Source organism: Cavia porcellus, unplaced genomic scaffold, assembly GCF_034190915.1.
Source record: "Cavia porcellus strain 051 isolate PalLab524CR breed Dunkin Hartley unplaced genomic scaffold, mCavPor4.1 scaffold_8, whole genome shotgun sequence".
In the NCBI taxonomy this organism is placed as follows: domain Eukaryota; kingdom Metazoa; phylum Chordata; class Mammalia; order Rodentia; family Caviidae; genus Cavia; species Cavia porcellus.
In genome coordinates, this window is record NW_026947491.1 from 72,903,753 (window position 1) to 72,922,658 (window position 18,906).

Sequence of the window (18,906 nt, forward strand, 5' to 3'; positions counted from 1 at the left end):
CTGCATCTGGGTCTTGCCACTCTTTATCTTCTCTTTATTCTTTTGTTTTTATTCTATGTTGATGCCCACTAATCTCCTATGATATAGAACTCTTCCACTAGTATTAAGGCCTTTCTAAGGAGGATAAGAGATATGTGTTCCTCCGGGATTCCTCCAGATATAGTTGGTTCTTTAAAGCTGTCCCAAGAACTTACCTTCTTCTGGTATTTACAGCTCTGTGATAGTGTCTATATTACATTCCAGAGATGTGCTGGATATGGAGCCAGTCTTGGCCTCTAGATGTAAGGTTGGGACTTGTTTTCTGTCAGTGTTCTCCATAGTCCAACTGCTGTCTCCTTGGTGTTGCTTCAGATGCCTCCATGTTACTCATCTCACTGATTACTTTGCCCTCTAACAGTATGTGTGCATCTGTGCACCTGGATGTTGTCCTGAGTGTTGGGGTTCCTATAAGTCCTACACTCTTCCAGCCAGCCCCACCATCTGGGAAGGTAATGGAGAGGCCTGGAGCATGAGCTTACTGTTTTCCAGCCAGGCCCACTTTCTGGGATGTAATGGAGGGTCACAGAGCATGAACTCACTGTTTTCCAGTTGCCCCCACCACCAGGAATGTTATGGAAGGTGCAGAGTGTGCACTCACAGCCTTCCAGCTGGTCCATCTTCTGGGATGTAATGGAAGGCTGCAGAGCACGAATTTATTTTCTTCCAGTTGGAGTACCTTGCAGGATGCAATGGAGGGACACAGAGCATGATCTTACTGTCTTCCAGCAGACTCCATCATCAGGGATGTAATGGAGGGGTGCAAAGTGTGCACTCACTGTCTTCCAGCCAGCCCACCCTCTGGGATGTAAATAAGATCTTATATTTTAGATATTGAAAACATAGAGTGCCATGCTATTTACTTCATAACATTATGTCAGAATCACTAATGTTAAAGTCTATACCAAGAGAAAATGTTTGTATTTTGTCTTACTTACTTTCCTTTTATTGCTGGGACAAAATATGTGACACACAAATTTAAGAAGCAAAGGTCTATTTGGTTCACAATTTGTGGAGGCTTCAGTCTAGAATCTACTACCTTCAAGGCAGGTTCCATGACACCGACAGAACATTTCTAGGTGGCAGAAGACAGCAAAAGCAGCAATAGCAAAGGATGAGAAGAAGCCTTATTCCCTCCCTTACACTATATGCAAACTACCCACCCTAGGGCAGTTATAGCTTTCTCACATCTCTGTGCCCTCTTCTTGCCCAGGATGAAGATGTTTTAAAAAATGAGGATGCTGGCCTCCTTGCTGAGTTGCTTAAATTTCTAAACTTCTAAGTTGACACAGTGTGTCAATCATTATAATCCACCCTTTGTCAACTTGATGATCAGACACATTTCATTAAACTGGTCTCCAGATACAAAGACATTCTCATTCTTATTTCACAATTTGAACATTATAAACACATGTTTAACAATCCTTAAGAACCAGTAATATAAGTCTATTATCCTTATATTAGAACCACAACATTCTACCTCTGAACTGCCTCTCCCAAAGACTCATATGCACTCCTTTATGTAAGAGGCATTTAGTCCATCTGCAAGGGTTTCCAAAATGCTAACTGCCTCAGCATTTCTGAAAAGTCCAAGTTCCAAGTCTTTTCTCAGATTTAAATCTTAACTGTGAGTCCCTGTACAAAAGAAAACAAAGTTAAACACTTCCCATATGCAATGGCATAAGTGTTTCCATTCCAAAATTTACAAACAGGGTAATGGAAAGGATTGGGACCAGAGCAGTTCCAGAATACAGCAAGGCAAACATTAAGTTCTGCAGCACCTGAGGCAATCTCAGACAAGAGTGAGCTCCAAAGAGTTTGGATGGCTCCACCTCTAAAGCACTTCCAGTAGTTGTAGCTCCCATGGCTTCTCTCTTGGGCTCTGTTTCCTCCTTGTAGCTTTTCTTAGATGATCCAAATTCCTGGCCTCTCCAAACTTCTGGGATCTCCACTGCATCTCTGGCTTCAACCTAATAGCTTCACATATTGCCATCTCAGGGGCACACTGCCTAGCCCCCCAGGCTTTCTGAAATTGGCATGAAAATGTTTGTAATCCTACAACTCTTGAATTCTTCATGCTCCTAAGACCAGTACTATGTGGTTGATGTCAGTGTCTGCTGCCAACTGCAGCAGTAGCCAGGCTTTCTTCTCTTGGCTGGAGGAGTTAAGTGTCTGGATTTCTGGACACTCTGAATAGAATGCTGAGGAAAAAATTTTTTATGCTGCTGCCATTCTGGAACATGGTGCTCTGCTGCTTTCTCTCAAAACAAAGTCTTTCACTTTTGTTTCTTTGAGGCTGCAAAGGATGGAGACTTGCTGCTTCTCGTGATGCAGTCAGGCCAGCTTTTATATTCTGTTCCTTATCTGTAATGAACATCATGTCAGCTCTATCTTTGCAGCTCACAGCTTTACTAGAGCTTCCTTTCTGGCCAAACTCACAACATTATAAATTGTTTTGCTTGGCTCTTTGACCTTGATTCTCAATATAGATCTGGCTAAAATTTCCCAGCGTGAGCCATGCCATAGCCTTGACATTCAATTGCATTGAAATTATTATGTTAGATTAAAGCCTTTTCCCCTTAATCTCAGCCTCAGGTAAAGTCATTGGGCACCAGAGAAATGCAGATAAACTTTCTGTGAAGCCATAACATGCATTGTCTGGAGTCTAACAAGCAGTTCAGTCCTTCTTCCCAGCAGAAACCTCCTGAGCTTGGTTTTTTTATCAGCAGAATTTCCATCAGAAATCTGGTTTTCTGAGCTTTGATCAGAATCTCCAATACAGAACAGCCTAAAAAATGTGTTCCAGCTCTACTCTTTCAGGCAACATCTCCAAACCTTTCCAAACTCTTCCAATAAGCCATTTCCAAAGGCTCTTGAACCATATGGTCAGGTATAGTCACAGCTATGACCTCATTTCCTGGTACTAACTTCTGATTTAGTTACTTTTCTCTTGTTCCTGGGACAAAATACCTGACACTCAAATTTAAGGAAAGAGAGATTTATTTGGTTCACTGTTTGTGGAAGCTTCAGTCCATAATCAGTTGCTTACAAGGTGGAGTGCCAAGGCTGAAGAGCAATAGTTCAAGGCATTAGAAAAGAGCAGAAGCAACAAGAGCAAAAGAAGGAAAAAGCAAGCCTCTTTTCTTCCCTTTCATTGTGTCCCGACCACTTGCCCTAGGGCATGCAGCATTCACATATCTCTGTGCCTTCCTCTTGCATGGGATAAGGATGTTTACAAAGTGATGCCCCAGCTCCCTTGATGAGTTGCTAAACTTTTAAACTTCTCAAATTGATGCAATATATCAACCTTTATAGACTGAAAGCATGTGATCTAGATTATTTAGAATAACTGCTAATAGAAATGTTTTAAGGAGTCTTTTGTATAGAGATAACTTTTACTGTTAATTCACATTTGACACTTGTTAAAAACAAGCAAATTTAGGTAGATGATATAATATATGCCTTATTAATTCAGTTAACATGAGTCTTATCTTTTTTAATATGCTATATGTATAAGCTTGACAAAATATATAGGAATGTATCAAATGGTAAGTCATCATGATGAATTCAAATAATTGAGAGAAGGTGAACTGGTGATTTAGAAACACATCTGTTTTTATACAGAAAGAAATTTTGCCACTAAGAAAAGTTCAGGCAGCACAGGGGCTAATATTAAACACTTGAATTCAATCACAGAGCTCAGATCTCTGCATACTAGAGATGCACCCAGAACAGTACAGTTAGTTAGCTTCTGTAAGCCTCAGTTTCTTAATTTTCAAAATGCTAGCAATAATCTTACTTATTTCATAGACTGTGATGATTAAAATGTATGTGTCTCAGGGAAAATGAGTAGTGCTTCGCATATAGTAATCTTCCCCAAAATTGTAAATACTAACATACTTATCAAATGCATGAAGAAGGGATCTGTGAAGTCATTTATAAAACACATGTAGTGCCAGGCATGATGGCACACAGCTGCAATCCCAGCCATCTGGAAGCTGAGGTACAAAGTCTGTTTGAGCACAGACTAGGCAATTTAGTAAGACCTTGTCTCAAAATGAAAGAAAGAAAGAAAGAAAGAAAGAAAGAAAGAAAGAAAGAAAGAAAGAACAAACCTGCCTACAGATATAGTTCAGCATGAAAACCTGAGATCAAAAGCAGAATCATCAAAAACAAACAAACAAAATATTTGTAGTGCTACAGAATAATCCTATGAATAAAAAAGGATCTTTTTAATCACTAAAAGGAAATTTACTTCTGAATCTAATATAAAGTACTATTTAGTTTATCATCAAGGTCAAAATAACAGGAGAAAAATGTTTTTCTCCTGTAGAATTAATAAACTAATATTGGTGTTTTGAGACTAATAGTAGTAACACAATTTCAGTATATTAAGTTTTGCAAAGTATTTCTCTGCCTGCTATGTCACTCAAGTAGTATGCCACTGAACAAAAGGCAGACCCAAAGTTATTAATATTTCATTTTTGAGGTGATAAAAGGTAGGTACACAGAAGTTTAATAAGTTGCCATGTATTACAGAATCAAAAAACGATAGGTCTAGAATTTAAAGTTGAATCTTCTGACTTCAGCATAGTAATTTAAAAAACTGAAATCTTTTCTGTTATTAAATTTCAGTATTACATTTAAAATTTTTGAAGGATTAGCAATCTTTCTCAAATTATTAGCTTTAAAATCAATAAATAATAGATGAATAAAATAAATAGAGGATTATTGGATGTTTATTCAAAGTATTAATATTAAACACAATCTTGAGAGAGGGAAAAAAGTTCAAAAATCTCATCTGCAAAGATAAAAAAAAAAGCGTAGCTATTACTACGAAAAAAAAAAAAAACAAAAAAACATCCTATGCTATCGATGCTATCGTCAAAGAAAAATTCTAACCAACACAGGAAAGGGTGAAAAGTTTTGCAACAGACTTCAAATGTCTCATACATAACAGGAAAGAATTTTAACATCTGTTTTAGACAACTTCTTCATCCAAGTCTTGGAAATAGTCAAAATAGTGGAAGTAGCAAATAGCAATCTGTTAGCGCTTTTTTTCTTTGTTGAATTGTGACATATGTTGTCATAAGACACTTTGATTTCCTTTTATTTGAGACAGAGTCTTTGTACTCCAGTGTATAATTATCAACAGCAAAGGAAACATTTTTCTATTGATGGTAATAACTTGAAAAATTCTAGTTTCTATACTTATCTTTATAGTACAATATCATAAATAGCTTAGACGTATAATAAGAATTCATGGGCCTTTGTGAATAAGCACTGGCTCTGTAATGCTGAAACTTTTGAGTTTACTAATAAAAGAAAAAAGAACATCATTCAATCATCATTCAGATTCCAGGTGAAATACAATAATTTAAGAACTACGCGATTTTCTAACCAAAAGTGAAACAATTCTGGGAGGAAGAATAGGTTTCCAGTAAGTTTGCAGGTAAGCTAAAAACCTAGTTTCAGTACACTGTCTGCAAGAGATGGAAGTTCAGAGCAGCAAAAATGTCACATGTGTCTGCAAACACTATTTTCCTTAAATAAATACTACTTCTTGGTAAGTGTAGGCACAGTGTCTTCATTCAATAATGAAACAAAAGCCTTATATTTGACTTTGTGATAGGATATTAATTCAAAGTTGGCATGGAATTTACCAATATGATTAATAGTAATGCAAATAAGCTAATCAGTTGAATTATGTTATGTGCTTTGCAAAAGAGAAAATGGAACACCATTATAGCATTAATTATTTTTACAAAGCAGTAATAGACACTTATCTGCTTTTGTCTCATACAAATAAGGAGAATATAAAATTTAAAGTTCCAAAAGTGAATAATTTGCAAAGGGATAACCAAAAGAATTGCTTTTCATTTGTGTAATTCTGAAAATAATTAAGTCAAATTTCCCAGTGATCTTTTTCTACATCTAGAGGTTTGCCTCAGAATCATGGCAGTTTTGATTTGAAGAGAAAACAGATTCAGACATTTCATTAATTCTACAAATGAATGATCCTGAAATTTCAGATGAATATTACTGTTAGCTCCTTCAGGACAAGTTCCTTAATAAATGCTGCTTAATGAATTTAATCCTTTCCCCATTTGGTGTGTGTGGGGGGTTGGTCATTTTCATATGTTTGTTTTTTTTAAATATTTAAGTATATCTGGGTTGTTCATAGATTTCATGCTCCTTAAATTTTTGCCACTATGAAAACTTGTCTTCTGAATTCAGGAGTTCTTTAATACCAAACTACACTTCTAGTCATTTATTGTCATTGTTGTCATGTTTTAATATTATTATTATTATTATTATTACTATTATTATTATAGACAGATTTCATTAGTTTGGCCTTCAACTCCTGAGTAGTTAAGATTACAGGTGTGTGTCACTATGCCCTCCATTCCTATAAAGTTTCAAGGAAATATTTACCCTTCAATGTTTTCCTTTTAGTTATATATTTGTATTTCATCCTTTTGAATTATTATTAATAAAATAATTTCATATGCATTAGTAACAAAACATGGTGAAAGAAAGTGTTCTTTCATGTGTTTAATATGTAGGAAGTTGACTTTTATTTAATTTGATGTGGTTACTTTATGAGAATTCCATGAATCTACCAGCCCATACTAAAATTTCTTTGTTTTACTCACAAGTTGATATATTCTACATTGCCTTCTTCATGATTTCCTAAATATTACAGAAAGTAACTATTTTCTCACCTTCCTTTGTAGTGAAGTCCTTCTTGGGAAAGAATCCTTTTGATAAAACTTCTTGTCTGTTTCCATTTCCAAATTAAAGATCTTTTATCATTGTTTTCCTTCATACATTTTGCATGAAAAAGAGTTCTACCAACTGTGATGGGTCTTAAGACCACACTTATCCTCCACTTTTCTGTCATTAAATAATTCAGGCCTGTAATTCTAGCACTCAGGGAAGCTGGAGTGGGAGGATTACAAGTTCAAGTCTGGCTTGGGAAATTAACAAGTTTCAAAATAATAAATAAATAAGACAAATAAAGCGAGAAATGAGGGAGGGAGGGAAGGAGAGAAGAAGGAAAGAAACAAAAGAGAGAGAGAGAGAAAGAAAGAAAGAAAGAAAGAAAGAAAGAAAGAAAGAAAGAAAGAAAAGAAAAGAAAAGAAAAGAAAGAGAAAGAAAGGAAAGAAAGAAAGAAAAAGAAAAGAGGAAAGAGGGGTAGGGAGAGGGCTGAGTGTGTAGTGAGTAGTTCACTTTGGATAGTCTATGTTCAGTCTCCAGTAACACACACACACACACACACACACACACACACACACACACGCAGAGTGCAGAAACTCGCTCTGTCTGGATCCTGCCCGTCTTGAGGTGGGCATCTTCAGTATCCTGCCTTGCCAAAAGCCTAACATAGGAGCCCGTAGACCCTGCAGTGAAATTTCCGAAACTGTGAGCAAAAATAAACTTTTCCTCCAAGAAACCAAGCCAAAACAAACTGACACAAAAGCACCTTTCTTCCTTTCTTTCTTTTCATTGGCTATAAGCAGGTTCAATTCCCTTCCTTCTGAAGACTGTCACTCGATACTGTCCCATCTCAGAGAACACTTGGCCTCCAATCTCCTCATTGGCAGATTTCTCAAAGAGTTATTATTTACCATCTTCTTTTCAAAACTTTTAATCTACCCATATTTTTCATCACAGCTATTATCGTTTCTTGAACGCATCTTTTCAAATATTCCCCGTGACCCTCTACTTTTAAACCTAATCACCTCGTATTAGACGTCACCCTCCATGCTTTTGAGACATGTTTAATACCATTAACCACATCCAACATCACCATTTAATACTTCCCACTTTCTCTCTCTCTCTCTCTCTCTCTCTCTCTCTCTCTCTCTCTCTCTCTCTCATCTTGGCTTCTTGCTTCTCAACTTTTACTCTGCTTCTTCCCAGCTTCTTCTTACTTTCTGTCTTTAATGGCAATTTGTTTTGCTTTTATCTGTTCACCTTCTGTACTTTTACATTCATTCTCATGCATTAAGTGGAGTACTGGTGTTTAGTCTAACTCAAAGCATTGTTATGATTGTATGGAATAATCTATATGATGATTATATGAAGCGATCATGTGTGATGTAATAGTCAAGATCTACAAAGCCCTCAAGTGTGAATTTCCATCCTTATCCAGTCTACTTCTGAATATTAATGGTACTTCAGCTTCCTGTTTCAAGTTCTTAAATTTTTGCTTATGAAAATAAACTTCAGGGATAAGGCTGATTACAGATGAGGTAAAATTAAATGTTTATTTCCTTAAAGAACTTTGACTTGAAAATGTTAAATGAAGAGGACTAAGAGATAGAAGGAAGGGAGATGGATGAGGGGATGAAAAAAGCATTAAGATATATTATGAGCATGTACCAAATCAACACAAAAAATGTAATCATTACGTGATGCAAACATGAATTAATAAAAAAATTGAAGACAAAAAAATTGCTAAATTGAGTGGTTAGGATAATCATAAATACAATAAAAAGAATATACAAATACAGTTAATTATCTTTAAACTAGTTACTCAGGATACAAGACGTAGAAAACAAATTCTCTGTTATAAAGAAGAAACAAACAGCACAAAACGTTATTTTCAATGAGCTAAGAGAACCTAGTATAGTACTAGATATGAAATAAACTGGCATATACATTAAAATATTTTTAAAACTGAGATAGATTATTTGGGAATTATTTGAATGTCTCATTACTTCCTATTTATCTATCATCTACTTTGCTCTTCAGCTGTTGTTATTCTCATATTATTTTGTTATTAAATTTTCTTTTATTCTTTTGTAGAAAATAGTTCAGCCTACACCTAAATGGACCAGTTTCTTTTATGTATAATGCAATCATGTGGAAAAAGCTTTTAAAATAAATATGTCAGTGTATTCACTGTAAATTTTCTGCTAACTGAATGTTTACAGGAGCATCTGAATAATCCACTTTGTCTGGCTCAATTAAATAATTAAAAAAGATATGGGCTTTTGCTTCAGGAGAACATATTGTTGGGATGTAATCTATTTATTCCCCTTTGCACTTCCCTTTTACAGTGCATTTTTGTGGCTTTCACTTTTAAGAAATAACAAAAATACTCTGCAAGAAATAAAGACTTTATGGTATTTATTGTGCTTAAATAATCTAGCTTCACTTTTTTAGGATAATAACCTAGAAAATGCATTCAATGTTGACAATACAATCTACGTAGGTGGGGCCTTTCAAACAAGCATCGAATTATAGCAAGTTTTTATTATATAAAATTTATTTATAACACTTTGAAGTTTTTATTTATATCTGCTATTACTAAAAGGACATAAAAATGCTAACCTGGATAATACCTCTATTCTTTACAGTACTTTATTTCTTATTATGGACCTTGCTTATTTTAAGAATTAATAGTGATTCCTTTAAATCAAAGCTTTAAACATAGTACCTTGACCATCATGCACCTTTTACTTTTAATTTTTGGAAATACCCCTGGTCTGATATTGTATCTCCTCCCTCCATAGAAAAATGTTACTGGTGTCTCACTGTCTAGAGGGTGAAGCCCAGTTAACTAGCCACTCTCAACACAGATCTGCCTGCTTCTGTAGCCTAGTTCTCACCTTCACCTCTGCCTCTGCCTGTTTCCTCCACCAGTTCTAATATATAAGCTCTTTATAGCCATGATTCAAATTTTAGGCAGTGTTTTATTTCTGTAGGAAGACATGTAATACTATGTTTTTCTTTATTCATATACCTATAATTAATTATTTCATTTTGTAATCTTGCTATATCTTTTAGTTATTTTCCTTTGTGTATTTGATATATTTTATCATAATTTCATCTTGTGGTAAAATATACATAACACAAATTTAAAGAAGTACAATTTAAATGGAAGATTGAGAGTATGGAGATTCTAGAGAAACGGTATAAACAAGACTGAGTTAGGAAAAATGTTAGGTGTTTTCAAAACCAATATATTCTACAGTTTAGAAAGATTTTAGAATTACTCAGGGAAGCGAGAGTAGGAAGATTTAAATGGGGATTTGTAGCTTAGGGCCACTGGAAATTTTTGATAATGACAAATGGGAAATAGTATATACTTCTACTAACATAGATTAACATAGTATATCACTATTGTATTAGCATATTAATATGAACTGTATCACATACAAGTATATACTATAGGTCAGAGTATATTGCAAAAATAATGGGAGTTTCTGGAGATTTAGCTCAGTGGCTTAAGCACCTGCCTGGCAAGTGCAAGGTTGTGAGTTCAATCCCCAGTACCAAAAAAGAATAAAGGAAAAATAATGGAGTCTAAATTTTAACTTCACAGTTTTATATAGTAGAAAGAGTTAAGCAACATAGGAACATTAAAAATCTACCATAATATCCCAAATAAGAATTAATGAAGATTTAAACTAGTAAAATTTTAATGCACATGGAAAATGATAAGAGTAAATAGATGTGAAGAACAGTGTAGACACAGAGATATGTATGAACCAGATGTCAGGATGCAGAATGAAGACAAGTTCAAAGGTAACCTCGTTACACTTGGAATAATTGCTTTTGGCTCATCTGTAGTTTCAGAGTCCCAGGATTACTGACCTGACATACATGTAATTTAGGACAGAACTTTGAGATTTAAAGAACTCAATAAATATTAGCTATTTATTATCAAGGGCACAATGAAATGATCTAATATTGTTTGTTATGTAAAATGACGCCTGACATTATTATTTTTATAAGAATAAAGGAAAGTTATCAAAGAAAATTCAAATTCTACAGAAATATGTGGTACAGTAAGTCCCTGATTTATGAAATTTGAGTTGTGAACTTTCACAGATATGAATGCACCTCACATCAGGAGCATTCGTACATATCCACCCATAAATACACTGCTATATTGAAGAAGTAGCTCACATATCTGCTGGATACTTTCATAGTTGGGGTGTTGTATAAGGCAATAGTGTACAGCAATGAAATTCTCAATCAAGGTCCAGGATGTCCAGAAGGAAAGAGAAAAGTAGTGGCGATGTGGAGGGGATACTAGGAAGGGCAAAGACATAATGCATTGTATTTTTGTGCAAAGGTGTATATGATTCACTTTGTTGGACTTTTGAACAAATCTGATTCATGGATGTTCTACCATAACAGAACATATGCATAAGCTGGGAACTAATCTTCATATGTCAAATTAGTTCCCAGCTTTTGAACTGGGAACTACATATATATATATATATATATATATATATATATATATATATATATTGCAAACAGCAAAGGCACATAATAACAGTTTGATACCCACACGTAAAACATTTTTGTATTCTATATACTAATGTATTATTATTACTTGCATTTGTAAAACAAAAAGGGATCTTCAACACAAGTTTTTCTTATTGACATGAGAGTATATTTGGAGTTATTTCCAGCATAGAGCACAAATGGTTTGATGTATTGTTTATTAAGGCTACTTATTTTATTATACTATGGCTCCATATAAAAGCAAAGAAGACATACACAAAAGTAGGCAAAGATTTAGGCCCACCAAGGTAAATGGTACTTTTATCTAAATTAGAATCTATGCTGCCAAGTTTGGTTACACTCCCTCTGGTGCCTGTCTCCATTACCCAAATCTGAGCTGACTTTTGATTGGTGCCTTTACTCCCTGTGGACACTAACAGCAGCCAATCACATACAAACCCTATGGTGATGCAAAATGATTTTTAATCTTCTATGGCTTTCAGAAAACAGCAAGAACCTCAAGGTATAGACTTTGATTTCTTTCTAACAAAAGTCTTGAATTAAGTCATAGGTGGACTGGAATCAAACAGAAATAGGACTCCATGGTAAATATCATATCATACAAATAAGTATATTAGGATAGCTGGAGTGGTGGTACATGCTTATAATCCCAGCATTCTGGAAGATGGAAGGAAGCAAGAGGGTCCAAGTTGAGAGTATCTTTGGCAATTTAACTACTTGGACCCTATGCCCAAAGAAAATTTACAAAGTGTCTAAGGATGTAGCTCAGTGCAAAGACCTTGTGTTCAATCACTAGTATGGGGCTTGGGGATGCAGAGACAGAGAGACAGAGACAGAGATAGAGATAACATAAAGTGATAACTTAAAACCCAGCCACCCATCTGTGGGACTGAGACTGGGACAGGGGAATATAGAGGGAGAGGTAAGTAAAACAGCAAAAGATTCAAACTCTATTAATGATACAATGTAGAAATGAAGTTAGTCTGTCCAATTTCCAGACTGCATTAGGCACATGTTATGTGTGAATATATTAAGTTATCATTCATAATCTAAGCCTCTCTTCTCTAATTTCTCTTTTTTTTTTTAAATTTGGTGAGTGAATTGTTTCAAAATGATCTTGGATAAATTCTGTGCTGTTTATACTGTTACCATCATTAAAAGAAATGGAATAATGAACCCTCTTCTGATAGTCTATGTGTTACTCACAAAGCTTGCTATAAAAACTCAGGTAACAAAGATATGAATTATAAGGGCCATTTGAAAATAAATTTTAATATTAATTTAAAATCTGAAGAAAGCATCAAGAGAATTTTTCCCAGCTACTTGCTCATTTAGCTATAAATTGGATCTTAATTCTGTTGCCCAATTATTATTTTTATTTATGTTATAAATGTTTGTTGGGGTTAAGAATTTACTTTTAATTTGTTTTCATAAAAATCTGGTCTATTTTATAAACTATTTCCTTCGGTTGTTTCTTATAATATTCATACTTCATGAAATTCTCTTTTCTAAAGCTGCCAATGGTATATATTTTTCCAAACTCATGTGCTCAGGTTTATAAGTTGATCTTGTCATAATCAAGACCTTTTGCTTTAACTACAAGGGCATCTTAAATTCATTGCTCTTACCATAGAGAAACAATAGCCTCAACTGAAATGTCTTCTGATTTTCTTCATTATTTCATTTTAAAATATTATTTTCACTATAAAGTAAAAGTTGACATTTTCTCACCTTGAAAAATATTAATGATTTAAAGACAACTTATTATTAGCAAAATAAGGTAATATTTTTTTTGTGGCTGTGTGGTTTCCAGTGTACACTCTGGGTAAGCCATGTAGATGTTGCAATTAACAACAAAGTAAAAATCTACATTTATAAAAATGACTGACAGTGGAAATCTATTTATGATACAATGATAAAGGCTGAAGTAGATACATAAAATGTTAATGATTTAAAATTTCTTTTGTATACAAGCAATTTAACAGATCACACTGCTTATTAAGACACAAACAATGCATTTGAAAGCTAAAGCTATATTCAAGAAACAGCCACTTCACTATTGATTCACTGAGTTTCTTCAGTAATATTGTCACATTTTACTTATAATTTAATTATTCATATATTTTAGAGCACATTTTCATATCGAACGTATGGAAGATTTTTCAGGGTAAATATTTTAGCACATGGTCTCATCATACCTTTGCTGTGAAACAGAAATTTTACCATTGCCATATTAAGAAAAAATTGTTATTTAAGTAGTCACCAAAAATTTTATGTATTATCTGTCTTAAGAAAATATTTTAAAGGATACACCCAAAACAAATGTATATTTTAACATACCTGAAAGTCAGAATTAGCAGTGACAAAATACAAAATGAGTAATTCATTTAGCTTTTTTTTTTTTTTTTTTTACTTTTTTTTTTTATGTCAGAAGAGAGTATCCCTTACTTCATCGAAAATTTATTCTTTCTTATGAAGGACTGAGTTGCTTTATTATTTATTTATTTTGTTTTCTCTTTTGACATAGAGTCTTGCTATGCAGTTGAGGCTGCCCTTGAGCTCACTCTGTAGCCCAGGCTGGTCTGGACTTTGCAAGGATCCTCCTGCCTTAGCCTCCCGAGTACTGGGATTAGTCAACCACCAACATGCTAGCTAGGACTACATTGTTCTTATTACTCAATGTCCCAGTGACATAGAGGTATCAATCATTTTCTCATGGTTTTTAACACACATATTAGTTGGCTATGCTACACCTGTCTGTCTTTTTAAAGAAACTGCTCCATCAACTACTGTATTTATCCATTTTATACATTGCTGGCCATTTAGTCATATAAAACTTATTCTCCATGTGACTGAAAGTTCATTACTTCTAAAGTTTACATTCTTAATCCCAAAATGAGCAAAGCATATGTAAACTTGTTTAATCACCTAGGTTCTTTTAAATAACAATAACGAAATGGAGTTTATACTGAATACAATTGTTAAGTGGTTTGAAAATGTGTATCTGAGTCAGCAATGTGTAGGTAAATATATTTTTATTAGAGATTCCTTTATAATATGTTGTATTGATATTAGCTTTCTATACTTTAAATTATTTAAGGCAGGAAGATTTTAGAATGCAGTATATCCAATAACTGAGAATATTGACATTACATCACTGGAGAAAGATCTAGGGAAAAGAATGGTCCTGAAAGCACTGATGGACCTCCTCCAGATCTGAAGACACAGATTTCATTTATATTTACATAAAGTTTGTGCTCATTTAGTCACTAAAAACAGAAGACGTGAAATTTTCTAAGGAAAAAACCATTATTTAAATTTAAAAAAAAGATAATTTAAAATAATTTTTTAGCGTTTTTGTGTGACAGCAAGAGATGAGGATTGAAGGATACGATTAGACTTGGGCACGATGCTCTAGAAGATAACAAGCAGGACCTAAGGCAAAATATGTACGTATATGTCTCCAAGGAGTTAGCTTCATTTATAGCATTTCTAAGTTTAACAGATATTCAACATATATTTCAATGTTGGAACTGTGTTTTCCTCATTGAAAGGACTGGCATTCTGACAAAGGGCTTTTTAAGTCTCCATTTCACAAGCTCTTGATAGTTTTACCGTAGTCTCCTAGTGACAGAAATGAATACCCAAAATCAGAAAATAAGACTCTGGCAACTAGTTTCAGCAGGCCTTATTCAGAGGCATACACAGAATGTGATTTATTTTTTGTGAATTTTTTTAAAAAGTGAGGTGAAATGCAATACTGTGCCTCAAAAGCGGAGAAAGTGCGGTATGTTACCTCCTGATTAGCAGCAGCTAGTTCTTCTTCCAGTGCAGAGACTCTTTCTAAAGAAACCCTCAGTCGCTCCCTTACCTAGAAGAAAAATCAAAATATGTGCAGTAATGTACATCCCATACATATTAAAGTGTGCTGAACTCACCATTAACATCATCAGAGACAGTCAACTTAGCAAAATAGTAAAGTATCTATGGCCCTGAGGGCCCAGAATAATAAACCAGGGGGAAGTATGATGAATACTTTGTCACCTCTGAGTGTCACTGTATCAAGGGTTTTCTTGTAAGCAAATCCTTTTGCTGGTTCACTGAGAGTTTTCTTTGGGGTTGGAGATTGACCAGTGTTGTTCTGAATTATGATTCACAGTAATTGGAGACAAAGTTCAAAGGTGTATTATAAATGTATTGAAAAACAGTCACTGATTAAGCATGAAATATAGGTAGAAAAATCTATTTTTTAAAAATAAGTGAAATTTCATTTGACACTTATTAGCTTCAAAAATGATTTGCTTAAAATTAATACTTTAGATTCTAAAAATTGCAATAATTTTGTAATAAATGTAATAATTTTGTAGTAATTTGTAGTTTAAGTTGTTTTTTTAATAATAATTTGTAGTTTATGTTGTTTTTGGAGGGATTTCAAAGTACTTCATCATTTAAAAATTTCTTATTAGCTTTCAGACACCAAAAACTAAAAATTTTATTTTGTAGAACGCACACATGTGACCTTGAAACATTTGAGCAGTGATTTAAAAATATTTCCTAGATAACTGAAATTCAAAGAAGTGTTTCTTTGACTCTTATTAGAATTTTTAAAAATTGTTTTATTTGTTATATGTTTAGACATAGGTATGCTTTATTTATTCAAAAGTAAAATATTCAGAGAAATATGGTGAATAAAATGAAAGACTATAGCAGGTTAATTTTCCTTTGAAAATTTATAGATTGAATATGCAACTTTAGTTACTTATTAATTTACATAGGTTTTCCAGGCCATGTTTCAGTATTTATGCAGTAAAAAAGTTTTTTTAATATTATAATTATATTATTAGGAACTTTAACTTAATTCAGCAACAGTATATTTCAATATATGCTATTTTTCTTTCTGTTCTAATAAGATTTAACTAGGAATATAGGTTAAACACATGATACATTAAAACCAAGATACACAGAATTTTTGAAACTGGAATTAATATTATAACTACGTTATGTAATGCTATTATTTGCCATTCAGCAAACAAAACCAATAATGTAATATTTGCCTAAAATTTAATTAGGGAAATTTTAAAAGAACTACAATCATGTATTTCAATGGTGTATTATGCAAACACATGTTCAGGTGACTGAGTGTACTTAATTTCTGAAACATGTCTTAAGAAAATATCTTTGTGGAGTTTTAACATTAATTGTATTCTGTTATATTCCAAATCTCTGAAAACTATTAATACATACATACATTATATATCAAAAACAACTGCACAGAATCATATTTAACTGTACCAGATTGACAGATAAATGCCAGTGCTTTAGGTAAATTCTAATTTCTCATAAAAACCCAAAACTGGTATTGATCAATAGCCAAACAAGAGCTATTTAGAAGGAAAGTTTAATTATTTTTATTGGAGAATATGTTTTTATGAACAGCTTAGATAGAAAAGAGGCAAATATTATGAAACTGTGAAATGAGGATAGCTCATACATGGAATGCAGACAACATGAAGGCCGTTATAGACATGCTTTCCATCACCTGTTGGTGAATATTAAGCTGTATACCTGCCTCCTAAAATACCAACTGCAAAATACTGCTGTTCTAAAAAAGATATAGAAACTCTGGTTGATAAGAACAGAAATATGAAGCCATTGAAACATAAGTTAATGAACTTAATGTAAGCAAAACTTTCCAGATCGTACTTAGAATGTTACTGAGAGGTTAAGATACTATATTTGAAAAGATTTGTAAGAGTCATCAAAGTTATATAAGGAATGGTTGAATTTAGCTTATACTGTACATTATACCACCTTTCTGGTTGTCTATTGCTAATCTGTTTTTATTTCCAAAAGCTTAAGCATTTTTATAGCCCCATGATATAAACTGTCAGGTAATAAAATTTATTAAGCATATCAGACAACATGAAAATGGAATAATCACCATTCAACCAATTTGGAGTTGTTTTTACTGATCAGATTGTATTGCCCACAAAGTACTACAAATATAAATCTGGCTTTCCGAGTAAATAAAACTATTTCTGTACCTACTTCCAGTTATAAAATTTGATATTATGATAATCAACACTGTGATATAAGAACTTTACTCACTTTATGTGATTATGAATTATTCTCTACTTTCAATTGTTGGAAGAGATACAGTTAAATGGAATGAAAGGGATTCATCTTTCCTTTCTCTGTGGTAAACTTAGCAAAAACAAAAAGCAGGATGCAGGGTGAGGTTAAAGGGTTGGTGATCCAAAGGAGTAAACTTCTCTTGTTGTAAGGTAATAACATTTTACCTGATCTACTTGATTTGGACTACATTGACAGGACAATACTGTATACTATCTCTAAACATTTAGCTTTATCTCTTTGCTGGACAATCCACCAAGAGAATGCTATACTTACTTATCTTGATGAATTTTATGTTCTTGTAAAACTAGATATGTATATTTGTTAGAAATTATTGTTTAAATTTGTCCTAAGTACAAGTAGACAGTTGATATAGCCCTTGTACATTTTAACTTTTAAAGTTTTTAAAAAATCATATAACTTCAATTAGTCTAATATCTATGTAATCTTTGTCCTGTGACAGTAACCTTCAACTATGTACTACATTTAATTCATCTAGTTGGTTTTTTTTCAGTATTGGGAAGCATACACAGAGCATTCACGTTGAACATTCACATTCCTCAGCCCTTTCATCATTAAAAAAATTTAGGCAAGGTCTAAATTGCCTGTGTAAGGCTAAGATTTATGATCCTCCTTCCTCAGCCTCCTATAGTTATAGGATTACAAAAATGCACTATCTTGCCCAATATACATGTAGAGTTTTTGATATTTAATTTCATGTGGTAAATCTGCTTTCTTTAAAGCAGTTTTTCCTCTAAAATATAATTCAAGGTCACACGTATTTTATTCCAGAAATTAAGAAAAATCTATATCCTGAACATGACAGATGCATTGTAGAGAGACTGATGGAAGAAGAATACACTACCAACTGAAATGTCGCTATGGCACAGCATCATTTCAGGAATTTTCAGACCTATAACACAAAACTTTTGTGAAGAAATCTGCTTAAGCTAGTTTTGACACTGTGATGTTTGCTCCTGAAAATGTAATTGAAAGGAATGTATATTTAATCTTTCTTGAGTTACACTTACCATGCCTGTCCAATATATCTGTTTCTTTAAAAACAGTCAGTGCTTTCTGAGTAATTGCATAACACATGGATATTTCTCATTACTCTAGCCAATTAAATTGGTGATCATCTTGAAGATGATATGAAAATTAGTGTCGGTGTTAGTTAATTGTGAAAATTATTTCCCAGAATTCATTAGGTATATAAATAAATGGACCACAGTGAAGACATTTGTGAATCACTATAAATGTCCACATCTGTGCTCCATCTTTAAAGCTTATTTAGTTATCACTTACTAAGCTGTCTGTGCTAAGTTGATACTTCCCCTTTGTCCCCAAGCACAGTTAATTGTGTCTCTCTATATTTTGACATTATAGCCATAGAATTTAGATCAGCATGTGTATTAACTTTATATATCAATATCTTCACCTCTCCTCAACTCCCCAAGAAGCTGTGATCT

At 33.4% G+C, this 18,906-nt stretch overlaps 1 protein-coding gene across 11 annotated transcripts in view; it reads right to left on the reverse strand.

Annotated features, from left to right (window-relative positions):
• Positions 1–18,906, reverse strand: part of Ppfia2 (PTPRF interacting protein alpha 2) — a 435,633-nt gene that overhangs the window by 146,770 nt on the left and 269,957 nt on the right. For 9 of the 11 annotated variants that reach the window (XM_063255205.1, XM_063255209.1, XM_063255207.1 and 6 more), the window contains one exon: positions 15,102–15,176. The exons of the other annotated variants lie outside the window; for them this stretch is intronic. In XM_063255205.1, coding sequence (XP_063111275.1) covers positions 15,102–15,176 — 75 coding nt within the window. The remainder of the gene's footprint in view (positions 1–15,101; positions 15,177–18,906) is intronic. 11 annotated transcript variants of the gene reach the window in all.